This window comes from Paramormyrops kingsleyae, chromosome 8 (genome assembly GCF_048594095.1).
Source record: "Paramormyrops kingsleyae isolate MSU_618 chromosome 8, PKINGS_0.4, whole genome shotgun sequence".
Taxonomy (NCBI): domain Eukaryota; kingdom Metazoa; phylum Chordata; class Actinopteri; order Osteoglossiformes; family Mormyridae; genus Paramormyrops; species Paramormyrops kingsleyae.
Window position 1 is genome coordinate 30,360,196 of NC_132804.1, and position 27,253 is coordinate 30,387,448.

The window sequence follows — 27,253 nt, forward strand, 5'->3', positions numbered from 1 at the left end:
TATTAGTATGGTGTTCCTAATAATCCTTTAGGTGAGTGTATATATACCGGCTTATTGGTCTTTTCTTGTAAAGGTCACGAGAATGTCCAAACATCATTGCTGAGACACGTGGTAGTGTAGTTCCACTGAGTGCTGGTGCTTCTGGATGCTATTATTTTATTATGATGTGAGGTTAATACTTCATATCTGTCGACGGATACGTAACAAATCTTACATGTATTGCTTATGTATGTGTGGGATATAGAGTCACATCAGCGCATTTTACGTAATGATTCTGCTTCAGTCAAGCCTTCATTCACAATATAATTCACAATAAACGGAAATGCTGGACTGCTACAGAGAAATACCTGTATGTAGGTATGTAGTAATACATGAAAAATTGAACTGAATGTGAGGGAGTCCCTATCACTGTACCTGCAGATGGCAGTGCAAGGCCTTTGTTCAGACAGCATGGGTCTTTCTACCGACATGAAAAAGGCGTTAGGTTTCAAGCCTAAAGTGGTCGTGGCGTCAGGTTTCTTGTTTATACTGCACCCCTAAGTGATATGTATGTCTCACAAATAGTAGAGACAAAGAAATAAAGGCTATCGTGAACATGCATGCACGCTTCTTTCTAATTCCCAGCTGATACAGTAAGCGCCGCTTAAGCAGCAGGAAAACACAGCGCGAGCTTCCCGCGGATTTAGTCCCGCTGCCAGTCTCGTGAAGAACAGGTGAAACGATTCAGTATATAGTTCGACCTGTTTTTTTTAAATCTTTTAACAAAAATCCCATTCCTAATATCACATAATTTAATAAAGGTGGAACAGCGCAAGGTTTTTTATTTAGTTGACAAGCGGCATGATTTTGCGCGATATTAGCTATTGTCAGTTATTTTTAGGACCATGACCTATATTTACTGGAATTGGAGACGGGTAGTTTGCCTGAACATGCATTGTTGGGGATGCTTCATCCTGAGGGCTGTTGGTCCAAATATTTAAGGGATGCTACACATTCAGCTATATTAGTAAATTCATATAGGATCTTTTATTTGACTCATAAACGATTATCTATGTCACCAAACCTCGCCTGCCATACCTGAGGTGAAGGCTTTGCAGTATTTGGTACAGGAACAGTAAGACCTCTTGATTACGCTGTACATGCAATTGTGTCAAGCGGCTAGTTGCTTTACCTTTTTTTCTGTTATGTGTTGTCAACATGAATTTCGTCTATAAAACAGTTATAATGGAGATAATGTGATGCATGTTATAGTGACAAAAACACAAACGATTGTCCATGAAAATTTTACAATATGCTTTATACGTCAACGAGCTCCAGGCAATTTAACATGAAAGTGCAAACTTACATGTATAATAAAGATTCACGGTAGTTAGAAAAAGGCTGTGACACTTTCTAATTCCCGGGTATTTATTTACAGTATGTAAACAACAAACCGTGAGACAAACTTGCTCACAAGTGACACAGTCTCTCTTCTTCCTTCTCGATTGCGATTATCTCTGTAGGAGTCATACCTTCGCACGTACGTAAGGTCTTCCTTAATGATGCAGCTGAGAGGCTAAATGAGACAAAGCACAGTGTTAACCATTGATATAGAGGCTTCCAGAGTACGTCTGAATTTCCCTGTCCTTTCCTGGTGCCACGCTGGAGGCAACCCATCCGATGTCCACCAGATGATCTGTCAAATCATGTTCTCCGTGGCTAGACAGCGCCATCGACAGGTTTGCCTGGAAAAATGTTAGTAACACGAGAATCCTTGTTCCAGCACTTAAAATGCAGTTTTTACGTCCAGTTTAAAGGCAGACCTGTGTTTTATGCAATGAAAAAACACGATAAGAATAATAATTGTTCACTTTCTCTTTGAAAGGCTTGTAGTTATTTGTACACTTTAAAGTCTTTTATACTCTATGTGTAATTTAAGATATAGTTCCAAACATATCTCTACTAAACCATATGAAATGAGGATATGAATGAAAGACAATTATATATATATATGGAAGTAATAATACAAAAGAGTTGGAATCAGGTAAGCATGTTGTAAACCTCAAAATGGCATACAGCATCCCCTTTCATTTCCTTGTGTATGTTACCACTTCAGCATTTACTATGCAAAAGGCATTTTTACATGGTAACAATACCCAGAGATATTTTAACATGTGCCTCTTTCCCGTATAAATTAAAAAGATCTAGTGAGTAAACATGAGGTTTGTGTATCTGTACAGTCATCGGTATATGTTATACATTTATCTGTCTTGTCCTCTTTTCTCATTGTGTTTTATTGAATGATGTCTGTGGTGGGTGACAGTGTGGGTAAGTCCCCTGGAAACCGGTTTTCCCTCCTTGGCTGTTGTAGCATCTCATCACAACTTGATTCCCGGTCCTGTGAAGCAAATGAATTTGCGGGACTGATCTTTGCTACATAAACACAGAACCTGCCACGCATGTCAAATGCATTCACCCATAGATAGCTTATTTTTCAGAGAGAGAGACTGACAAGAGTGGGATCGTCACCATAAAGGACACCCTGACTTTCCACATTGTCACTGATTACTGCACAGTCCCTGTCACCCGCGTGGGTCATTCAGTAATGCGATGGGGCGGGGGAGGGGAGTGGCCTTTGGGGATATTAACAAATCACAGACTTTAGTTTTCACTATTCCAGCAAGTTAACAATACCACATGAGAGAAAAAGACTTTTATACAAAACTGAAGAACATTTAAGGAACTGGGGAAGTTTCCTTTTGAAGGTTTTTTCCTGAAATACCAAAGTTATTGCTGGGGATGAGACGGTGGTAGCATTCGTTAAACTGTCGTCAGGGGAACAGAGCCGAAGAAGCTTCCATCTCCTTCCAGAAAACCGCTGAGACGTGCTGTGGTCCTCGGTGACATGGGCCATGGGGACGGTGTCCGCTGCAGTGTCTAGCCAAGAGACTGCCTCGTCCTTCCTCTGCGTGATCGCCGGAGTTCCTTGGAAGGATGGTGAGGCCTGGTTGAGCGGTGTCCCCCACACGTGTGCTTGTGTGAGGATACGTGGGAATGTGGGTGTGTCCCAAAATGCTGGTAACGGGGGAGAAGCCGTGGAAGGATTCAATAGTTCTTAATACTTACATTTAAAAAGTGCCACCCCACCCCAGCGTGTGCGGGGACTGTCCACGTGTAATGCTTTTTTGACGAAATCACAGACAGGCCACGTCACACCGAAGTTGGCCCCTCCTGCGGGTTATGAACCTGCGACAGGGGTGCCACTGTCTTTCCCTCGCTCTGTGCTTGAGTCCTTGTCTGGCAGGGGGGCCGCCGCTGCCCCGCCCTCCCCTGGAGACGCCTGCCCGCTGGCCGCCTGGCCGGATGCTTTGCCGCCTCCATCTGCCGCCACCTCCGGCTCCGATTCCTGTTGCGAGGCCGCCGCTGAGGATGAGGGAGCTCAAGGTTAGATACAGGGCCAGAGTCATAGAGACACAGTGCAGAGCCACTGACTCTGACCCGTACACTGCAGACTCTCACCAATGGGGGTGGGGGGTGGGGGTGTGTGCACATGACAGTGTGTGTCATACTCACTGTGCGACTGTACAAAGCTACAGAATGTTTTGCTGTCATTCTAATGGCTGTTTGTGTGATTCTATCTTAACATTAATGTTAAAGTATTAAAATCGCAGTGGGATGTAAAGCTGCCCCACGATAACATGGGGACACGCGTGTGCATATGCGTGTGTGCCAGGGCAGGTACCTGACTGCGTGCAGGACTTCATGTGCTCCGGCCAGTGTGCCTGCTGGCAGGGGTAGTCGCAGTAGCTGGTGTTCCAGCAGCAGTAGAAGATGGCCTCCTTCTTGCAGCTGGCGCACCACTGCTTCTTCTTGGTCTCGTCCACGGCCTGCTGTCTCTCCAGCTCCATCTGCTTCTTCACCTCCGCCACGAGCCGCTCGCGCTCCTGCTCCAGGCTCTGCCGCATCTCAGCCATGGTGAGCTCTGGTGTGCGCGTGTGCACACACACACACGTTTGTATTCATATCATCGTGGCGACCGTGCATTCATTTCTTTGGGCATAAGCCTAATCCCACCAATGACAACCTTAACCTCTACACAGCCCTAACTTTATCCATAAGTAACCAAACAAAATACAAGACTTTTGGCATTTTTAGCTATTTCATTGTCACAGATTTTTATAAAATTGAGCTTCCCCTTGTGGGGACTGAAAAAATGGCCAAAATGTAATACATATGCATACATTACCCACATACTCAAACACATACACAGTGTACATATTCATATTTATGGGGACTCTCCATTCATTTCCTAATCCCACTAATGACAACCTTAACCCCTACCCAGCCCTAAACTTCACCAAAATTAGCCATTTTTAGTTTATTTGATTGCAGTCACAGACTTTCATTAAATTTCATTAAATTTTTTTTATCACATTGTGGGGACACTTGGTTCGCATAACATTATTATACATGCACACACACACAGACACACACACAGATGTGTGGTCCTTTAACAAGTAACCTGTGATCTATTTTATTCTTAAGACATAAGAATCAAGCCCAGTTTTGCTGAGCATTTTCTGGTGGCATTGCTAGGAACTGTAGAAAGTAACGTACCGAGGTTATGCTTCATCTCGGACAGCTCCTGCTGATGTAACCACTGTAATTTTTCAATTTCGATCCTCAAGCGCCGGATCTGTAGATAGGATTAGATTGGAGCAGGAGCAGTTTAGTCGGCGTCATGCATTAAAACAGTACACAAAGTTCATGGGCCAGATTCCCACTGACCTGACACTTAGGGACGGGTTTGTCACTGGTGGGGCCCCAATCAGAAAGTCACTTTGGGGATATGATCACTTCATTGCTGCATGCAGAGGTCTGCACTCTCGCGGGACCCGCGGCAATAGAGTGCGCCGCGAGACAGATTTTCATTTCTGAATGCGGGAGCGGGACAATTGAAATGACTCGTGGGATCCCGCAAAAAGAATAAAATTTAATTTAAATAAGTATTGCGCAGATATTTTTTGTGTTAAATTATTATTGTTATTCATGTTTGTGAGTGTACAGAAAGTTACACTTAAAAATTCACTGAATAAAACCCAAAATAGACTAATATGTCTAATTTAGGTTTTACACAGTCGGCCTATCCTGCAACTTCCATAAAGAAGTCCTTCATCACTCTCTTGGCGGTCGGCTAATGATGGCAGAGCCAGGACAAACATTTTAGCACCTAAGGATGTAAATTGCAATTTAAGGAAAGGTAATTATCCAACTATTAATCCAATTAAGGGAAAATCGGATATTTGACAGCTGTTTTCCACTGTCAGTGATGATAATGGCCCATTGTGACAAATGCAACAAAGTGTTACCATACACTGAGTACAAGCCTGGCACTTCAGGGCTAAAATGGCATGTGCGTTCAGTATTGAAGGGGCAGACTACACTGACATCCATGATATTCATGGCAAGTGCCAAGTGCAACTAAATCAAAAGTGACAACTGCACTAAAACATGAAACGACACACAAATGTGTGGATATTGTTTGTGCTGATCTAGCACCTTTTGACACCGTCCATGGCCCGGGGTCCCTTTAACACAGCACCTTGCTGGCACAGCAGCCAGAAAGGAAAGTATATTTGTTGAGTCTATATGTTTGTTTTTATTCTTAAGCTGAAATGAAACATAGTCAAACAAAACATATTTTTTCTTTGCAGTAGGATGAGACTTATAAGATATGGGTGGGAGTGGGAGCGAAATGTGACAAGCTTCCGTGGGAGCACAACAGAATCTTGTGGGTGGGGGCAGGAGTGGGATTTAAAATTCCATCCCACGCAGACCTCTACTTGCATGTGACATTACAGTTAGCTAGCTAGCGAGTGAGTAGAGTTAGATCACAGCTAGCTAGCTGGTTAGCAAAACATATTGCTTTACCATCTACTAAATAAGGAATGTGTTTAACATGTAGTGTACTGACTGTTTGTGGCCAATAGGGGGCGGTGATAAACAGTGCCGCTGCCGACGCTCACCTCAGCGATAGTGTTTCCTGATGTGCTTTTCGACAGGTCGTTGTACATCTCCGTCATTGTCCCTTTAATGGCGTCCATTATCTGAAAAGCAGATTTCTGACGTCAGAGATTTGTAGCTCGGCACTTGGGGACGCAGTGGTTAGGAAAGCAGACGGCTCCCGTGAATATTCCTCACGTCCATGATCAGAATGATCCTGTGATGGAGTGGTGGCTCTGAGGCTAGGGATCTGTGCCAGCAACTGGAAGGTTAAATCCTGTAAATGCCCAGAGTGATTCTATTCTGTTGGGCCCTTGAGCAAGGCCCTTAACCTGCCATTGCTTCATCCTGGGTATGACATCAACCTACATCCACCCAAAATAAGGAAGTCCTCCTACTTACAGGGATTAACTTTGGGGTTGGTGGCAGGATTGGCACTCCAGCTACCGGAAAAACCTCACACTGGTCCTTCAGACCACACTGGTCCACCACATGGCTGCAGTCAGGTTCTCATCCCTGAGCTGGTTTGCCGTGTGGTGGGTGTGGTAACACACTGAAATCAGTGCACGGTCCTTACCTCTAGCTCTCATGATCGGAAGCCACTCACCTTGGTGGTGTACTTGGCTATGTCAGCCGCTATGTCGGCCGAGGTAGTGGCGATCTGGAAGTCTCCAGTGGTCGAGGACGAGAGCGACGAGGGGCTGCTAGCAGAGACAGCGGGGGCTGCGCTCGCGGGGACGGCTGGAGCTGCTGTCACTAGGGGCACCACTGAGCTGGACGTGCCCTGGGGGGAGTCCTTCTGCTGGACAGCTGGCATCATTATAAAAACACAGAGAGTATTAATGGCCACTGTGGCAAAGGTGATTGGACATTCAAACATTCTCTCCAATGTGGTACATTTCAGCTGTGGGGTGGAAAGTGAGCTGGTTATAGTGCATTATTATTTAAGGGTCGCTTATGGTGAGTGTTACTGCACCGTGCTGACTCATGCACTACAGCACATGGGACAGAGTCTCTAAGGTAAAGCGCCTTCAAGCAATAACTTGAGCCCCCATGGCCCGCAGGGTCAGTGTGCAGTCCTCTAAACCTAGGTGTGAGACCGAAAGTTTTAGTGCACCTCACTGACAACCCCCCACAAACATCCGCCTAGGGAGACACACCTTTCACGGCCTGCCGCGTCTGGTATCTCGTGCTTGCGGAAGACGGCTGTAGCGTTGATGACGGGCTCTGCGCCTGCGTCTGAGCAGCCGGCTGCTGGCTCTGCTGCTGCCTCTGTACCCTCTGCATGTGCCACTTCTGCGAGGATGTCTGGAACTTGCCAGTGGCGTTCCAGACCACAGCACGCTGCACCACGGGGGCGGTCTCGCGGGGCAGCAGGGGGCGCTGCTTCTTCACAGGCGCGGCGGTGGTTGTGGGCGTCGTGCTGGGTGCGGCTCCGGGCAGCAGGGGTGCGGCTGGTCCCGGAGCAAAGGACACCATGCTGAGTGGGACGGCGACCGGTGATTGAGCGGGGTCCTTCACGCTGGGTGTCGAGGGGGTGGAGTCGGATGGAGGAGGAGCGGTCACACTGGAAGGCGCTGTAGATTTAGCTAAAATCAGAATAACAACACTGTAAATTGGTCGTGGCCAACAGCCATCAACAGTTCCTTCTACTTAACATTTCATTAGCTCTGCGGACGGCTCATGAGCAGCTCATTGGGCAGCATGGCAGCTCATTGGGCGACACGGTGGCTCATTGGGTGGCACAGCAGCTCATTGGGTGGCACAGCAGCTCATTGGGCAGCATGGCAGCTCATTGGGTAGCACAGCAGCTCATTGGGTAGCACAGCAGCTCATTGGGCAGCTCATTGGGTGGCACAGCAGCTCATTGGGCAGCATGACAGCTCATTGGGCGACACGGTGGCTCATTGGGTGGCACAGCAGCTCATTGGGTGGCACAGCAGCTCATTGGGCAGCATGGCAGCTCATTGGGTGGCACAGCAGCTCATTGGGCAGCTCATTGGGTGGCACAGCAGCTCATTGGGCAGCTCATTGGGTGGCTCAGCGGCTCATTGGGCAGCACAGTGGGTCACTCTTTGGATTGCAGGGTGACTCAGAGGGCAGTTGGGGGTTGGGGGCCCTGCAGCCAGCTGTGTCAATGTCAAGTTTGCATGTTCTATCCGGGTTTGCATGGGTTTCCTCTCCAATACTCCGGTTTCCTTTCACAGTCCAAAAAGCATGCAGTTAGGCAAATTAGTGTCACTAAAATTAGCTGTAGTGTGGGAGTGTGTGCCCTATTATGGACTGGAACCCGACCTGCCATTGTGCTCCCTGCCATTGTACCCCGTGTTTATGGTCCATGTTCACTGTAATTCTGTATCTGATATGTAGAATGAAAGTCACCTGACCTAATGTGTCATCTGTCAGAGGTGCTAATTTAAAACTCGTTCTCTAAAACCTGGAGGGTTCACACTCTATTTATGGTGACTGGCTGCCCCTGCTGTAAGGAATAGACTGAGTTACATAAATGGGCAGAGGACAACATAAAGTACTCTTGGATCCAGCTTCAACGGCCACTTATCCAGTCAGGAAAATGGTCCGGAGCCATTCCTGAGGAAGCACAGACCGTACGCCGCGATACCTCCTGCATAAGAGGCCAGATTCAGAAATGTACCTGTAGAACTTGACCTGGAGCATATTCACACTCAAATAAAATGACTAGCACAGACGGCCCTGGGGACACATTTGAGCCCGGGTTTGCTGTGTGGTGATGGCACAGTCTATTCAGCTGGTCTCCCACAAAGAATAATGGATGATGCACTACAATAAAGATTACAATCCAGGTACTCCCTGCAGTCCTACAGCCTTTCTGGGTGTTAGTTCTTGCTTTGTTTGGAAGATAGCTGTGTAGCTCCTGCTCCAATACTGCTTACACTTGTACCTGGACATTCTTTAGAAGCTAAGTCTAGCTGCACTTATGTGGATTCCTTGACAGCTGCATGTTTGCAATGTGCTATTTGCCCCTCTTGTGTGTTGCTTTGGACAAGAGTGTCTGCTAAATAAAATAAATGTAATGTAAATGTCTGCAACTTAGGCCAATGTGGAGAGTGACTGGAGAGGAGCCTTACACTCTGGAGGAGGAGCGCTGGGGTCCTTGGGTGTGGAGGTGGTCCCGGGCTCCTTCCTGTTCTTCTTACGCTCCCCACCGGCCTGCTCATCCCCGAGGTCGATGACCAGCTCTTGCTCCGAGTCCGAGTCGGGCTCTGGATCTGGGTTGGGGGGTGTAGGCTGCTTGCCTTCCTCTTTTACCCGAGGTTTGTCCTTCGAGGGGGGTGTGGCCGTACCCGACGTCGACCCGCACTTCTCCGGAGGCTCCTTATCTGTGTCGGTGCCTGGCAGCTCCTTCGCTGGAGGCTCGGCAGCACCTGCCGCTTTCTCACCTGCGGCCAATCCCGCCTTGGCATCTGTGCTGCTCTCTTTCTCTTCACCCGCTGGCGGTACCCTAGCCTTCCGTTTGCCATCTCTTCCATCTCCGTCCTTGTCTTCAGCCTCGTCCTGGCCACCTTTTGCTTTCTGGTCCTCGTCACTCCCATCCTCTGGGTCGCTGGAATCGGAATTCTCTGAGTCCTCCGAGTCACTGTGGTCCACACCTTTGTACACATCCTCGGAGATTTCGTCTATTCCTGAAGGGAAATAGGAGGATGATTAAGCCAGTGAACAGGTGCAGGAAACGAGCCCTACACTTATAATATCAATACGGATAAACCACTGAAGTAGGTCCTTAGCCTGAAACACTATAGTATCCAGTTCTATTGACGTAGAGCAATTCTCCAGCTCAGCATGAATACAGTGTAATGACAATACTCCAGCTCTATTAACATGAGTATAGTGTAGCAGTAATACTCTAGCTCTTTTAGCATGAACACAATATGACAGGAATATACCTGCTCTATTAGCATGAGTATGGTGTAATAGCAATATTCTAGCTGTATTAGCATGAATACAGTTCAACAGCAATACAGCAGCTCTATTAGCATGAATACAATGTAACAGCAATACTCTAGCTTATCATGAGTGGAGTGTAACAGTAATACTCCTGCTGTGTTAGCATAAATACAGTGTAATAGCAATACTCCACCTGTATTAGCATGAGTACAGTATAATGGCAATACTCCAGTTCTATTAGCATTAGTACATTGTACTGGTAATGAGCCAGCTCTGTTAGTATGAGTACAGTGTAACAGCAATACTCCAGCTCTATTAGCATGAGTAGTCCGTTATAAGCATGAGAAAAGACCATTATGCTGTACCTTTTATTAGAGAACTTTTTCTAATAAATCAGTCAACCAGAGCATTTCCTACACTCTACACTGGAGAAAAACCCAGAGTAACAATGGAATAGGAAGACACTGACTGGTTACAGATCAACCAATAAGTTATATACTATCATAATACCTACTGGACCAGTACACAGAACATATAATGAGAGATGCTGTACTGGAAGAGGAGAGCTGTTGATTGTACACTACACTGATCATGAAGACAATCTGAAAATGCTTATGAAGAAGGTTAAAGAATAGACTAAAGAGATGGGAGTATGGCTGAACGTGAGGGAAACAGGTTATAATTACAGGAACCACAGCTAACTTTATTGTTCATGGTGAAGACCTTGATGTCGTAGACCGGTATTGGAACAGCCATCAATCATTAAGGGTCTAGCAGTAAAGAAACACTTTGAATACTGCAACTTTAACCTAGAAAAACATCTTGAAAAATATTGGGGTATCTCTATGAACAAAGATCGGAATTGTTCAAAATATGATATTTTCTCTGACTCTTTATGGCTGTGAGGAACCAGGACAGGAAGAGTACTGATCTTTTAATAGTTTTAGGAATACCAGGCACTAGAAGGCAAACAAGCAACTCGATTCCTAACCCTAAACCGATTCCTAACCCTAAACTGAACTTCCCTGAAGCACAGAGGACCAGGTTGAAGCTACATTACTTCAGGTATAATAAAAAAAGATCCACTGCGTCGGAGAAGATCATACAGCTTGTAAAAAGGCAGTTGGGTACAATCATTACAATGAACATGCCACTGGGAAGCCTGGAGGAATGTCTATGTGTATATATGGTTACCAGCAAACGATAATAACAGTGAGGATGTCAAATCTGCTTAGTCCCATACAAACCCAGTTGTGCTTTGCAGCTCTCAATGGTCTTGTCCAGGTTCAGCTGGAAGCGACTCCTGATTTGCCTCTTCGGAGAGGTCAGGACTATTGGTAGAGATTGCTGCTGCTGCACCGTCTCACTCAGCTCTTTCAGGTCCATCTCGGCTTTACTGCGATCTGCAAAACACCACGGCCCACGGTGGCTTCAGAGCAGAAGTACACCATCCCATCTCAAGCCGGCTGGGAGAGGTCAGGCAGACCCTCATGCAGACTTGAGGTTTAAGGAGGTCAACATGCTGGTTCTGATACCAAATGGACAGCCTTCTCCTACATCAAGGACACTGAACCCAAAGTAATTCAGTGCAGCTGCCTGGCAGATTAGGCATAGAAAGCTATGCAGGTTCCTCTGGACAGTAGACTGGCAGGAGTCAGTGAGAGTCTGCCATCTTGTAGTAATAATGTAGTAATAATGACATGAGAAGAAGTTTGTGGCAATGATGTGATGAAGGAGTGATAGTGTACAGAAAGGGCGTGTTGAGGGTGAGGCAAGACTGATCAGGCTGCGACAAGGGCCAGAGGCTCACCCAGGTTGAGGTTCAGTATACTCCCCGCGGCTGAGATCCGCTCCGGTTTAGGGGCCGTGGCCATCGGGGGGCCATGTGGTGAGAAGGATTTAGTTGCTGCTGGAGATGCTGTGGCATTAAAGACACAAAAATATGACATGAAACTTAGAATAAGCTGACCTGGGCGGTTGGGTGGGGATGCTGTACCACTGACTTGCAATCACACAATTTCCTGACTTTATCACTGGTTTCCAGTTCTAATTTAACATCATCTGTTTCCAAGTCATACTGTAGGTAGATGGTGAGATGCCTTGTAGGATGCAAGTGTCTAAGCAGGTAAAATGGCAATTAAAAAATTATATTCTTTTTTTGTCTGCTGTGGGAGTGTGTATTAGAGATATGGTGTGTGCCTGTCACTGGAAGGTCGCCAGATCAAATCCCAGTGTCAAAAGTGTGATGTTGGGCGTTTGAACAAGGTCCTTAATCCCAAATTGCTCTGACTATCCCTACTTTATCAACGTACATTGCTTTGGCTAAAAAAAAAACTGTCTACTACACAAAACAATGCTGTAAATCATGTACGTGTCTGATAAAATTCAGTGTTTTTAATAATTATTGACAAATGAGTAAATAATAAGATGATGGATGGATGGATGAATGGGACAGACTGTGGTTGCGAGGTATGAGATGGGTATCTACCTGAGCAGTCCATGCTCTCCTCGCCAGCACTGTACAGGCCAGAGGGGCCCCTGCCACACTTCTCTGGCACCTCCTGTTCCCCATCTGAGCCGGTGTGGGCGGACGAGTTGGTGCTCGTGGGTGAACGTGGCGCATCGGCGGGCGAGACCCGACGCCCCGCCGATGCTGGCGCCGTGGCTCGACCCGGGAGCACCTTGGGGGAGGCACTCATGTCGAAGCTGAGCTTGATCTTCTCCTGCCGCTCAGGTCGCACTGAGCCGGCTGCCGGGTTCGAGGGATCCAGCAGCATCTGGAACTGGTTGTCAGGAGTGTAGGGCGTCCTGAAGGGGGCATAGTTGAAGACACCGAACTTCTTGCGGAAAGTCTCCACGTAGATCTCCATCTCCTGCATGGCGCTGTTGAAGATGCTCTTGGTCTTCTTCACAGAAAAAGGGATCTCCTTAGACATGAGGTAGCAGTTGTTAATGGGGACCCAGGCCCTGAAAGGAGGACAGGGAAACAATGTATGAAGCTCACTGTCGGAAGAGCGCAGAGATCACACACCACTTACATTCAGTCAGATCACATTTTATTTACACACCAATGCCACAGTCATCTCTATGGCCATAGTACTTTAGATATACTGTCAACCCTTCCACAATCTGGTTAACTCAGTCAGTAAAGCATGAGACCCTTCATCTCAGGGTTGTAGGTTCAAGCCCCATGTTGGGCGCTTCAATTTTGCAGTGGTGGCCTAATGGTTAGGGAAGCATGCTTAGGATGCTGGTTGAAATCCCCAACCACTGGGGTACCCTGAGGAATGTACTGCTCCCCAGGTGCCAAATAATAGCTGCCCCCTGCTATGTCATGATGTCTCATATGGGTTAAATGCAGAGGACGCATTTCTTTTGTTGTGCACTGTGCTGTGACATATCAACAATAACAACCAATCAGTAAAAAAAAACTTTCTGCACCACAGCAGTATGTCATGGGGTCAGCATAAGAAATTAAATAGAAATCTTTCGCGAGTTTTGCACAAGTCGCAAATACACAAAAAGTTTAGTAACTCATAAATGCATAAAGTATATGTACAGTGCTTGCATGGCAGACACCAAGCGTGTTTACGGCAACCACTCAAGTGATATCTCGCAGTGATCTCACAGTGATCTTTGTATATCTCACGTTTCTCGTATCTTTTTGTGCCCTTTTCCTTCCTTTTTCCGTTTTAGTGCCCTAAACTCTACTAAAATCTGAAATGCTATACTCCGCTCGCCAAGGGAACCAAACAATTTTACGTGGTTATTCCAGATCTCCCCTAACACCCCCCCCATCCCCCCCGCCACGTGGAATGGTTCACTGTGTGACCTGAACCATATTCTCCTTACATTGAAACACATTAACACCAGGTTGCGGAAAGTAAACGGCCGAGCATATTAAACAAACAGGTAGTGGTGCTTCTGCTTCTTGGTCACACAGAATAAGGTTTATCTCTGTATTTGCTCACTCACAAAAATGACCTTTGCTTGGCTGTACTTCATTCTAATGGAATTTATGTAAATTTTATGGATTATTGGAAAAAGCCATTATACTGTGTAACAGATAATAGAGAAGGGCAAATTACAGGGTTAGGTCAAAACTATAATAAATCCCTTATTTACTAAATGATTGTACCCTAAATCGATTTAATATTTATTTGGTTCTACTGACATGTTGTCCAAGCTGTACCCCAGCCTTGTGTCCTGTGCTGCTGGGAAAGGCTGCAGGCCTCCCAATGACCCTCTAATAGGTAAATAGTTGGAAAATGGATGGAGGATGGATGTATGTGTTTGATTATGATATATGTTGTAAAGGTCTAATATCATAGTAAATATGATACTTATTCTATTTGAACTGCAATTGGTACCACATATACCTTTATATGTTCCATTTAACCTACAGCAGGGATTGAGATAAGGTAGCTTGTTTGGGATTACAGAGGAGAACCCCTCTGGCGGATGAACCTTTTAGGACACTGCTGGATTACTGTGCCAGGTCAGGAGGCAGACCTAAAGCCTCAACAGACTGGCAAAAATGATAAATAAATGAATGAAATTAGGGTGACCAGATAATCCATGTCAGGGAGGAGACTTTGAGCTACTTCGGGTTTTACAAACTATTTTCAAATTGAAAGGCTCCTGTGCTCAACTAAATAGTTCAGCTCTTCTTGTGCTTTGACTGGTTTGTTTCCTTGACTGAAAGACTCATCCAGCTGTTTCACATTAGCATTAGTGACACATGCATGATTATAGGAGGCTGACCAATCAGCACATAGCAAGAACTCAGCGCCCAAGTGAAATCTAGGTCCGTTTCATTGAAATGGTAATTTACAATTCCTGTCCTAGCTCAGAGTGTCCTCCCTGACATGGATTATCTGGTCACCCTAAATGAAATGTATCAGAGAAGGTCATGCCATGATCCAGCTGATCACATGGCAAGTGGTGTGCCAATCCGAACCAGCAGGACGTGAAGCTGTTCACCTGTCATGCTGTCCGAAGAATCGAGCGTCCACTTGTCCATCTTTGTCCCGCAGTGCCTTTGCCGGCCAGAAGGGGAAGCCCTTCAGCTTGGCCCAGACCAGTGGGTGTGGGTTACTCTAAAAGACATGGCACATCGTCAGGATTAGAGCACGGCTTAGATAACGTTTCACATGCAATGCTATTAGCAAGAGTAGTCACCTCCTGTCTTTGTAAATGACATACGTCCCTCACACCAATATGCAATACAATCCTTGGATCCGGTTACAATTTTCCTGCTGTTTGTATATTTCTGGCTTCATAGTTCTTTGTACATTGTGTATTTCTGAGTCTATCCATGTGTGGATTTATTTACTGTCCTTGTCTATGTATATACGCTGTCCGTCTGCCTGGTGAGCTGCTGAATGACATTTCTCTGCTTTGTGTGCAGTGACAACAAAGTATCTTATCTTAACCCTAAACACGTAAAGGACCCTAAAGTTGTAAAGGATGGTCTGACAGCATCCCCGGGAAGCAGGTAGGGGTGACACACAGATGGGAAAGCCTTGGCAGCTGCGGCAGCGCCTTGGCTGAACTCGCGTGGCGCGGCGGGTGTCGGGCGGGGAAAGCTTACGCATGGCTCACAAAACCAGTTGTCCCTTTTCTGGCAAGCCGACAGGTAACACTCTGGACAAACTTCGATTTCATTCATCTGTGGACAGAGACGGGCTACTCAACAGTATGAAAATTTATATTACATACAACAATTTAGCAAAGAGTGAGGCGGATATTACATCACAAGCACACAGCTGACAAGGAGCTAGCATAGGCATAAGTGTATCTAGGCTGAGATTCCAGTGAGAGCAGTTACGTGGGACAGTTAGCATAGCGATAGCCGGACAGCAGGCTACGGCATAGCAAGAAGCTAACTAGAGAGCTACTCAACCAAAGGCCGAGAGGAGCATCCAGGATACACAACGAGAAGAGCTAAAGATATTAGGTGGGTTGGATAAATATGAACATTTATCAGTCATTTATGCATGAGTCTGATCTTGTAAAATCCAAACTCAATAGTTTTTTTGTTATATGCATGGATAAGGTGTGACAGACAAAACTGAAATAATGCTTTTTGGTAGACTGGACTTAAACTAAATGTTTCGCTGGGTAGTAAGGCTCTACAGAGCACAGGTCAAGTTACAAATCTTGGTGTAATAATGGACGTTGACCTTATCTTCAGCAACCACGTCAAAGTCATAACTAAGGTGCTATTTTATCATCTTGAAAATATACTCAAAGTCAGAGGCTGTGGTCCTAATTAGGACCTAGAGAAAACGATGCATGCATTTATCTCAAGTAGACCGGACTATTGTAATGACCTCCTGACTGGTCATTCACAAAAGACCATGAAACAGCTCAACAAGAAAACCTTTACTAGGAAGTGCAGTCAGCAGTGATGGGCTCACACAAAGACGTGCAGAGCGTGAGGATGCTTACTTCATGTTCACAGATTTTCACTATGACTTTCGCTGTGGCCGTCAGTTTGTGGTTACCTAGGATGAGGGCAATTTTAATCAATCAAATGAATGAAATTGAACCCGACAATAATATGAACCGATAATAATAGCAATGACACTGAGAATGATGACACCCATGCCGCCTGGACATCTGGGATCGACTCACCGCCATTGTAAATGATACAGTTATGCAGGATCCATTTAACATCAGCCAGGAATGCCTCTGTGCACCCGTACATTTTCTTTTTGACGTTCTGCCAAATGGAAAGTCCACCATCATATAACACCAGTCATGTGATCATCAAACGGCTCTAGAATGCCCAATGAACAGCGCGGCCCGCTCCTGCCTACCTTCTCTAGCGTGCAGAGGTCCATCGGGTGGAAGATGTACTCGGCATAGTCCGGATGCTGCTCCAGGGACACGGGCTTCTGAAATGGCTCGGTCTGCTCCAGGGACGAGAGGACAGAGCGGATTTCAGCCGAGGCAGACGAAACCCTTGTTTACCCAGCAAGGACTCTGGGCAGATGCAGCCCAAGCAAGAGGCGAGGGGCAACGTCACTAAGAAGGCTGCCATTCTGAAAGCAGACAGGCATGCCTTTGTGGTTGGGGTTAGGGTCACTGCCCTGGTTAAGCATACAGAAGGTCAATAAAAGGTGCTCTTCTCTACACGGCATATGTCTCAGGATCCAGCCCAACCTCTCCCCACACTCGCACCCAGGCGTCGGGGCTTCCCTGAGGGGCTCCCCCCATGCACTCACCCCTGGCTGCTTCATCTTCTGCAACGCGAACTTGAGCAGGTAGGAGAGCTGCTCCGTGGTCAACATGGTCATGGCCTTGCTCTGGGTCTCGATGCACTCAGCCACTGTGATTTTCTGCAGGCGAGACCAGACGCCACGGAGCTGCTGCTTCACACCAGGTAGGCCTCAGCTAACGCTAAAATACTAATGGTCAAGCCAAGCCTCCTCAGACTGGCACTGCTCACTCTGACTTAGTATTATTTAGCTATTTATCATTAGCTTTTCTATGTTTCTTTGTCCATGTTGAGCTGCTGCTGTATTACTTATTGTTGACATGCACATTGCAATCATGATATATATAGACTATAATGTATGTATATAAACCCTTGTGTCCATTCCCCCTGTTTCACACTATCCTGTGTTTTGCACTTTAAATACTGTGAAAACCCTCCCTTTGTCTCTTGCTGTTTATAAGAATAATGCTCACTTAACTTCAGTTCAGTAGTGTTAGACTAAACTAGAATGACACATTATCTACAATAAGTCGCATTTTGCACTTCCAGCAAATTTGCTTCACCAAGCTCAGGTTACTGTTTCTATAAGAAGGGCTCTGAAATGAACATTGAATGATAAGCAGGTGACCCTGACAAAAGCAGAACCGAAAACGTGAGATTCCGTTCGGCATGTGACGCGGATGCAGTTTCCTGCGTCACAGGACGGCGTTCACAGATGGCTGCAGGTGGTCAGGAAACCATCTATAACTTACAGGTTCCTGAATGATATCACTGTTTACATTTTTTTTGTGATTAATCATGTTTTATGTTGTTAGACTGTGTCTTACTTAAATGTTCATTATAACGTCCATATAAAAGAGGGACACTGTCTACAGTTAGCGAGAGTAAGGCTTGTCGGCATAACCGAGGCTGTCGGGGCAGAACTGGCCGTTCTGAGGAATCCTTCGTCATGCCACTGATGCTGCCCGAATCACACTCGTTTGTGTACAGTATCAGACACTCAATGGTGACTCTCCTTTGTGGCAGAGACAGACTTTTTACACACTAACGCGCACTCTGCCCAAGCTGCTACCCCACCATGTGTCCTTCTCCCCACCCCACCCCCCGTGGCCCAGGGCCAGAGCATGGGCACCGGGTACCTCGCACTCGGGGCAGAACCAGTCGCCCTCGGGCTCGGCAGCCAGCCGCAGGCAGCGGGCATGGTAGACCCGCGGGCAGAGCTCGCAGCACAGCACCTGGCCCTCCCGGTGGCACAGCCAGCAGTAGAAATCATTCCGGCCGTCCTGCGGCACAACATCAACAGGGTCTGTGGTGAGTGGCTGCTTGGCATAGTAAAACGGGCCATGTCTGAGGCCAGGCTGGAGTGCAGGGAGAGGAACAGAGAGGGGGGGGGGGGACAGAGACACACAGGGTGAGAGAAAGCATGGTGCTCAAGGCAGCAAAGCACTTAACGGGACGCGACCCAAACTTGGGGTCCGTCGCATCCAAAAAGGAACGGAGATAAACAGAATCAGAAATTCCTGCATGACCCTTAGCATCAAAAGGTCACGCCAGATGATTACATAATTAACCAGAGCGGGGTGGGGGGGGGCGGTGGGTGGAAAAGCCAGGCTGCTCACCCCAGAGCTGTTTGGCAGCAGCCTGACTGGATCATGTAACCGTCAGTCATTAGCCGGCTCGTGTTTGATTGCGCAGACAGAGGTGGCCATTCTGTGCTGGCTGGACACGAGCTCAGGACTGTCTAAGGCTTCACCGATAACGACACTGAAAACACTAGTGGAAAAACAATGGGCAGGGTGTACAGCATCCCAGCAGGGGGCATATTCAGTCATTTTTTAACTGCGGAGCAAATAGATGCAGGTCACGTGCACTCTTATAGCAGGGGTGTGTAAATGTGTGTATGGGGCCCTAGGGTTGTCCAAAAAATGTATAAAGTTCTTGAAACTAACCAAATTGATTTTTTTTCCATCCTATTAAGTGCACTTGGTCTAAAAATATACATTTTTTAATTTTTTGCTATTCGTTCTGAGGTCCCTCAAAAATGATTTTCTTTGGTACCCCCTTTACAATTCAAACGGAGCCCAGTTCAGGGTTAGATATGCATTCTAAAATTTTTGTTACATTAGCATTTAATGTTTATGTCTTTTTCTGACTTTGTAAGATGGATTCTTACTCAGTTTGATCAGATTTGACGTGTAACTGGTAGAAAAATGTGCTAAATTGCTATTGCAGAAGAACTTGAACAAAGGCACGACGATGGCTCATAAATGCGTGGTGCCTGACGCCAATAAAATTCAATGTAATTCAACAGTAACATTCACCTGTGACTAAGTTAAAGTACAGGTTGAGTCGGTCAGGCTTGGTTTTGTTATGACGGTACCTTGATAAATCTTGTTTTCCACCTTAAATTTGAAGATTTCAACAAACAAAATCACCCCAGTATTTGCAGCAACTGTCCAGTGCAGCCATGTATTTTTTTGACTCAACCACTAACACACTTTGTATAGCTAATCATATCTTTTTGACTTTTTTAACTAAGTTAACTGGTGGTGAAATTTATCAAACTCACGGGGTTTTTACTAGTTTTTATTGTGTTGCTCTAAATTTGCATATATCCTAATGTTAAATTGTATTTTTGTTCTAAGCCAAAGTACACTTGTTACCCAGATAAACAGCTTTAAACATTTTTTTTTGACTTCCTAAGACTTGCACAGTACTGTATAAGTTGTTGCTGACATGTTTAAAAAGCTGACCATTTAGTCATCCTATACTATATCAAAACAGATATGCTCACATTTTTAAGTATTTACAAAACCAGGTAGGTCTGCACAAAACAAAGGCATCAGGTAGCTGAAGAATTTAAAAATAGCAAACAGGACTACAGTAGTGAGCAATCAGTGCAGTTACCCTGAGCATAAGGAAAGGAGTGTACCTGTATCCCTATACCTGTATCCCTATAGCTGTGTGAGGGGTATCCCTGATGGTGTAGCTGTGAGAGGGGAGGTTTACCTGTATCTCTGACGGTATAGATGTGTGAGGGGCGGTTTTCCTCTATCTCTGATGGTGTAGATGTGTGAGGGGTAGTTTACCTGTATCTCTGACGGTATAGATGTGTGAGGGGTGCTTTTCCTCTATCTCTGATGGTGTAGATGTGTGAGGGGTAGTTTACCTGTATCCCAGATGGTATATCTGTGTGAGGGGTAGTTTATCTATATTCCTGACGGTATAACTATGGTGAGGGGTACTTTATCTATCCCTATATCCTTGATAGTGTAGCTCTGTGAGGGGTAGTCTACCTATATTCATGACTGTTTCACAGTGTGAAGGATAGTTTACCTGCATCCCTGACTGTTTTGCTGTGTGAGGGATAGTTTACTTATATCCCTAACTGTTTCACTGTGTGAGGAGTACCTGTATCCCTGATAGTATAGCTGTGTGTGGGGTAGTTTACCTGTGTCCCTCATGGTCTTGCTGTGTGTGGGGTAGTTTACCTGTGTCCCTCATGGTCTTGCTGTGTGTGGGGTAGTTTACCTGTGTCCCTCATGGTCTTGCTGTGTGTGGGGTAGTTTACCTGTATCCCTCATGGTCTTGCTGTGTGTGTGATAATTTGCCTGTGTCTCTGATGGTCTTGCTGTGTGTTGGGTAGTTTGCCAGTATCCCTGACGGTGTAACTGTGTGAGGGGCCATACCTGCTCTTTGCTGCTGTTCACCAGGCCTGGTTTCTTCTTCTTCTTCACAGGGCTCGGAGAAGCCTCAGAGGGGGAGTGTCCGTTGGAAGAGTGGGGAGGGCTAGGTAGTTTCCTCTTCAGGGCAGCCCGCTCAGCTGACACGGGATCTGAGACTGTATAGACAAATCGGAAAAAGCGTCATGTCTATGTAGACAGAATCACATAATGCATCCATCCATGCACACAAGCCAAGCATTGGTGAGACTGATTCAGAATAGAATAGTGAGGTCACATGGGAGGAAATAGGCTTTTTCCAAGTCATTCCAATATACCCCATTTCTACAAGAATAAGCAAACCAGGAATATTTTTCCAACCAGTGTGTCTCAACAGAAGCTTAAGTACTGATGGGCTTGGCTGTGGTGTGAAACAACACACAGCAAACTATAGAGTGTATAACCCAGTGCTATCTGCTGCAGTTATTTTTTTAGCTCAGAAGACTGAATTTGTTTGTTTGTTGCACTGAATCACTAGGTGCTCGGCAGCTCAGACATTTTATGTTCTTATCACCTGTACAGAAGCCCGGTACTAAAAATAAAAATGAGCCATAACGCTTGTCAGCCCGAAACGTCACCCAGTCCAAAACGGCACTGTCCACAGAGAGCCACCGGAGGCTGCAGATGTGCCACCGCACTCCTTACCTTTGGACCGTGTGGAAATGTCCATCCCCTCGACCACATCAGACTCCGTTTTAATCTCCTCCTCAGCCAAGCTGTCACAGACAAGAAAGAGTGGTGGGGGTGGGGCTGGGGGTGGGGGTGGGGGGGCAGCAAACTGCCCTACTGCTCTACTGTACACGACTGTGACGACAGCAACACGGCGAATCCCAGGGGAGCACCGCATCTGGGTCTACCTCCGCGCTTAACTGTTTCCATGCTGACTCACAGCTGCGTCAACGTTCACTGTGACCCTCACCTAACGATGCTAACTGTGAGCTAACGGATACGAGCCGCTCTGTCCGTCTGAGGTCCCTCAGAACATTCAACTCCCATCAACGCCCGTCAGGTATCGCAAGTGCCCGCAGATGACTATGTGCCACAGTCATGAGCGATCTCCATAGCGATGCACTGAACATCCCTCTGGCACGGAGATGAGGCCAGGCTTTGATATTCAGAGCTGAACATTATAACATCCCTTTCCCACATACGCTGGCCCAGAACGTAAAATTTGTTCACATAACCTTTTTTTTCAGATCCCTTTTTTTAGCGCATCCTGTGAAAAAGACATCAACTGAGAATAAAAAGAGCTTTTCACCTGACTTTTCAGCATATAACACACATACGATACAAGGTCATTTTGAGTCTGTGTTTCTCTGTGCATAGGTATACTCATTTATACTCATCCCTACTATACTTAAAGTAATTAATCTAATACTACTAATAGTAAATGTTGTCCACACATTTTTTCAGCAAACATGCTCGGAAAGAGAAACGCATTTGTCAGCTTTCCACGGAGAAGCTTAGTGTTTTTTGTATTTTATTCTCAGCATGTCAGAGAGAAATGAATGAATCCATTTCAGATTAACAGTCATCTGTGAGAGCCTCGCCTCAGTGCTAGCTGAGGCTGTCCCCTGGGAGGGCTTGTCCCCAAGGAGGCTGTCCCCTGGGAGGGCTTGTCCCCAAGGAGGCTGTCCCCTGGGAGGGCTTGTCCCCAAGGAGGCTGTCCCCTGGGAGGGCTTGTCCCCAAGGAGGCTGTCCCCTGGGAGGGCTTGTCCCCAAGGAGGCTGTCCCCTGGGAGGGCTTGTCCCCAAGGAGGCTGTCCCCTGGGAGGGCTTGTCCCCAAGGAGGCTGTCCCCTGGGAGGGCTTGTCCCCAAGGAGGCTGTCCTTTCACACGAGGTCTGCAAGAGCTCTCAGGGAAGCAGCATCCTGGATGGCTTCAGTAAAAAGGTCCAAGCAACCAAACAACTTTGAGATTATAAGGTTATTTACTTTGTTTTTGTTTTTGGAAAAAATGCCGAATTTCATTTCCCATCAGGTTGGAACATATCTGTTGTAACATAAGACAAGAGCTTGTGTTGGCTGGGAAACATTTAACAGCGCAGAACTCCAAAAAGCAAACCAACGTGCGAAAGATTATACATAGCCAACTTGGTTTCTCTGGTAACGTGTTTCTATGGAAACTGCTCCTATGGAAACTTCAATGGCATACTTGGGAGAGGTTTCCGAACCCTGCACCTCACCCTCCAACACTGACCAAGCAAAACTACAGCTTAACTTCACACTTCAAAGCACATTCAGTGCAAATGCGGGATTCAACGTTTTGTGTCAAAACTAACGGTTCATTCTGAGCCCGAGGAGGAGATCCGAATATCTGCAGGAACCACAAACAGCACAGGGAGAGCCTGCAAAGGCCCGCACATACAAAAGAGGCAGGATTTGAACCCCCGACCTCAAGGCTACCCACTAGACCACGCAGGTAAACCACAAAGTACTATAAAAGGGTTTATAACTGAAAGTCCAAAAATGTACTTTATGTCTTTAAAATACAAAATTTACTTAAACTGCAATACAAGGTCTCTGAAATACAAATAACTAAATGTAATAACTCACAGGAAGGGGCTTCCCTGCATGGCAGCTTCTCATCTCGAGTGTGCTTGAAAAAACGCCTGTTTCTTATTACTCTGTGTTAACGCGGCAACCGGGCCTTTGCAGGGGAAAAGCTTGTGTAAACACAGCCACGCTCAACGCTCGGAGCCTCACTCACTGCAATGTACAGTTGCTGATTCCTCCATAAAACACAACCAAGTTTATAAGGAATAAACCTCTGACTGCCACAGTTATATTCACTCACATGGGGGGCACCTCACCTGCTCTTATTCCACAAAAGTGTTGAGTGCACAGATCCAAATGAACTCAGAGCACTTTAGGGCGTTTTTTTAGGCCAAGCTATTTTTATGAGCCTGCTTTGCTGAAACGCTGAGCCAAGGCCCCAAGGCCGAGGAAGCCCCCCCCCCCCCGTCTGCGCTGGGGTTCAGCTGCAGGGGGAAACATGACCCCCTAGCCGATGTGCACCCCCCCATCACCGCCCCCAACACACAGGCACGCGCACCCACTGCCTCCACGCACACAAACAATACCAGGGCTCCAGCGGGGGCAGAACGGGGACAGCAGGGCCCAGGGGACAAGGGTAAACGCGGCCGACTCCTCCCGCAGCCCCCGCTGCCATGGCAACCGCAAGGTCACCATGCCCATTGCAGCAACAAAAAAAAAAGAACAAGGAAAAAATGCAGCAGATTGCCCTGCAGGCAGGAATGCAGGCCTTTTCAGCCGGGCCTCCCCTGCCCCCGCCCTCGCCCTCGCCCCACCCCTGCTGACGCTACGGCCCACTGTGGTGCCTTCGCAGAGGGACTTTCCAATAAGGAAGCTTGCATGCTCTAAAAGTTGACAAACAGGTCCCTACCCCCACACCCCCCTCCCACTGAGATGCGGCTTGCCGTGCGAACCCACGGAGCGTGATCGCAGGTTGACGCCACCCCCACCCACGCTCCGGCCTGGAGGCCATACTTTCATCTCCACCTGGCAGCTCGAGAAGGCCCCGGACCCCCTCGAAATACTTTCGCGCTCTCAACCCCCCTAGGCGATTACCCCCAGCCACCCCGGCCCAGCCATGGGGAGGCCGTGTCCGTGAGAGAGGGCAGCAGCACCGACGCACCCTGCCATAAGGCCCCCCCCCCCTCCCCCGTCTTTCAGCCTGTAAACACAGCGAATCCCCCCATCTGACAACAGGTAAAGAGAACTACGAAGCTTCAGTGCACATGCTAGACTGTGTACCCCACAAAACCTGCCATTTACAGAAAAAAAGGATGAAGAAGCCATTACTATTATCCCTTTTCTCCCTTCCTGTTCCTCAGCTAACAAACCTTTCACCGCACATAAAACAACACGTAGCAGCATACCTTATCTTAAAGCACAGAACATATACGACAAATTCTTCAGCCGTGGACCGTTAAAATTTTAGGGCAGCCTAGGATGAGACAAAGATGGGTGCGGAATTTTCCAGAAGGGCCTTGCTCTCCCGGCTGCTCCACTGCAATTGTCAATCTTTAACCTCGGCTGTGGCTGCGATTGGCCCAGACGCCACACGGACACATCTGATTGGCCGACCGAGCTGTGCCACATTGCTCCCCTCTAACCCAACTCCCTCTCAGGCATTTTGCTGCAGTGCAGGGGGATTTCTCCCCAGGACATAAAAAAAATAAATAAAAACACAAAAATCCTCACAGCGAAACTGAAAATAAAGAATAAAAACATGCGAGGACCGGCGCTGCAGTAAGAGCTTGCAGGGAAAGGGCTGTGTAAATGCTGGCGGCCATCTATGCAGGGATCTCGTCCAGCAGCGACTGCGGCGGCTCGCACAGCCGCTTAAGGCCGCCTCGACTGGCTGCCAGGTCTTCCTCAGCAGAAACCGCGGCCGGGAGTGAGAACAATGTGCTGTGGACGCTGAAAGGACATAGCACTCACTGCCTTCCTCCCCCTCCGTGCCATGAAAGTGATTAAAAATGAAAGTAGCCTGATGGCAGTGTTAGGCCACTGGGTTCAAAACAAAGTCATTAGCACTGCCGTACCGTCACACTCCGTATCCGTGGAAACGGTTACCTTCGCCGTATCTGAAGGGCTCAACTGGCAATGTACTGTCATGGCACAGGGTGTCAATAATCTCAGCTACAAAAAAAATAATTCAGAGGACAAATAACCATGGAAGCATGGAAGCCTCCCATCCGGACAGACAGACGTTCAACAAAACTGCAGATGAAATCTCTAAATTCAAGCAAATGGCCGACTTGTCAGCACGGTGACTTGGCACAGCTCCAACACAGCAGCCAATCAAAGAACAAAGATGGTCTTTCATAATGCATAAGGTGTATCCAGGAAAGAGCAGATCTGTAAGTAACTGTAACGCAAGCGCACAGTTTGTGACAGAGGACAGACATTCAAAAGCGCTCAGAGGGACCGATCACTGTGCGAGGGAGACGTAACAAGCTCCCAGAGCTCCCAGAATGTCGCTACGGCCAGCCAGAGGTTATGGATCGCGGCCGGGTAGAAGCTACTGGGGCGGTACCAAACTGCAGCCACTGCAAACAGAAATGGCTGCCGCCTCAAGGACGTATCTGCGCTGCAGGCTCCTTACACGGTTGAGTCCCTCTGAGATGAAAAGCCAGCGTCTGACGTCGAGAAGGACAAGCCGCTCACGCCCAGGACGGCCTGCGTGTGCGGGAGTCCCGGGGCGAGTGCCGGCTCCGCATGCCCCGCCACAGCCCCCCGTACCAGCTGCCGTCTGTGTGTGGCCGAAATGAGGCCTTAGGTCACAGTCTCAGCGTTCGCGTGTCATTACAGGGACGAGCGTTACATGCTGGGGAGCTGTCAAAATGAAAGTGGAGGTAGGTTCTGTAAGAGCAGAGGCCGCTAGCAGGAGAGGGAGCACCAACACAGCCCAGCACCCTCAGATGAAAGCTCCCTATATTATTAAATACATTTAATGCTTTTTATTTTCATGTCATTACATAAGAAAAAGTATCAAATCGCTTTTTTTTTAATATTAGTTGAAGATGCCCCCCCCCCACATTCCTGCTGCACCCCCACCCCAGCCCCTTCTTGAAGTGGCATTATGGGAAGCAGTGATAAGTTAGGCCTCCTTCCCCCAGGGTAGGGTAGGGTGGGGTGGGGGGGGAGGGGGGGGGCTGCTCCCACACTGTAACACAGGTCCACAACACAGTGGACTATGTGAGCCACCCCAGACCCCTACCCCACCCCCATCTGTACCACCCCCCGAATTTCCCAACCCCCAGTAATAAAAAAAAAAAAGGTCAAACCAGTAATGGTCAACATGTTAAACACATTAGTGTTCTTAAAGAAACCCCCCCCATCCATAATTTAAAATATATTTTTAATGGATCTGCTAAGGCCACACCTGCAACTCAATATGGAGACGGTCTGAGCCCCCATGTGATCAGAGGAACGGGCTTCCAGCAGGAGAGAGAGCCTGCCTCTGCCTCTGCCTCTGCCTCTGTCTCTGGCCCAGCCCTGGCCGGGCCTGCCACTCAGCTGTGGGCCTTGCTGGCTACTCCTGCCATCTCCTCCACAAGTATCAGACTGTATCTCTGCAGCAGACAAGCAACACATGAATAGCAAGAAAAGGAAATAGAAATCAAGCTTACCTCTGTGGATGCATGGCTAGCACAGTGTTATGTCAATGCTTATAGAAAAAAAACATGGAGGACGGCCTCACAGTCCACAGACTGAGCAGGGCTCGGCACTCCAGGCTTGGCGATCGGGGCTGTCTGATAGAAGCCGGATCCTGAGTGGCCTCCTTTCACAGGCAGGATGTAAGGGTGCACCCGATTGGCTGAGACATTTCCTGAGTGATTATCTTTGTTCAGCGCAGTCAGGCAGGAGCAG

The 27,253-nt window shown here is 47.3% G+C and overlaps 1 protein-coding gene across 9 annotated transcripts; it reads right to left on the minus strand.

The window, feature by feature from the left end:
* Positions 1 to 1,278: 1,278 nt before the first annotated feature.
* LOC111835911 (MYND-type zinc finger-containing chromatin reader ZMYND8-like) lies at positions 1,279 to 27,253 on the minus strand. 9 transcript variants are annotated; one of them, XM_023796692.2, is made up of 20 exons: positions 27,013 to 27,253; positions 21,499 to 21,569; positions 20,821 to 20,972; positions 18,271 to 18,414; positions 17,139 to 17,252; positions 16,731 to 16,823; positions 16,546 to 16,633; positions 16,360 to 16,415; positions 15,500 to 15,577; positions 14,890 to 15,005; positions 12,395 to 12,873; positions 11,717 to 11,824; positions 11,154 to 11,309; positions 9,090 to 9,644; positions 7,143 to 7,571; positions 6,590 to 6,792; positions 6,006 to 6,086; positions 4,597 to 4,675; positions 3,722 to 3,961; positions 1,279 to 3,402 (listed from the first exon to the last, which is right to left on the minus strand). In XM_023796692.2, exons 1-20 carry the CDS (start codon positions 27,024 to 27,026, stop codon positions 3,218 to 3,220), a joined length of 3,441 nt encoding a protein of 1,146 aa, XP_023652460.2. In that variant the 5' UTR covers positions 27,027 to 27,253; the 3' UTR covers positions 1,279 to 3,217. The 9 variants fall into 9 exon arrangements, with proteins under 9 accessions (XP_023652460.2, XP_023652454.2, XP_023652456.2 ...); XM_023796686.2 differs by having other exon boundaries at positions 16,731 to 16,826; positions 18,271 to 18,489; XM_023796688.2 differs by having other exon boundaries at positions 18,271 to 18,489; positions 27,013 to 27,251.

Excerpts from the sequence above, each read along its gene's own strand:
- LOC111835911 (XM_023796681.2), bottom strand. The coding sequence starts at position 26,977 with ATGTGTTGCTTGTCTGCTGCAGAGATACAGTCTGATACTTGTGGAGGA. Across the intron at positions 21,570-26,765 it reads GTCTCCATATTGAGTTGCAG|CTTGGCTGAGGAGGAGATTA; the intron begins GTGTGGCCTTAG and ends TGTCTGTGACAG. Across the intron at positions 18,490-20,820 it reads TGAACAGCAGCAAAGAGCAG|CCTGGCCTCAGACATGGCCC; the intron begins GTATGGCCCCTC and ends CCTGCACTCCAG.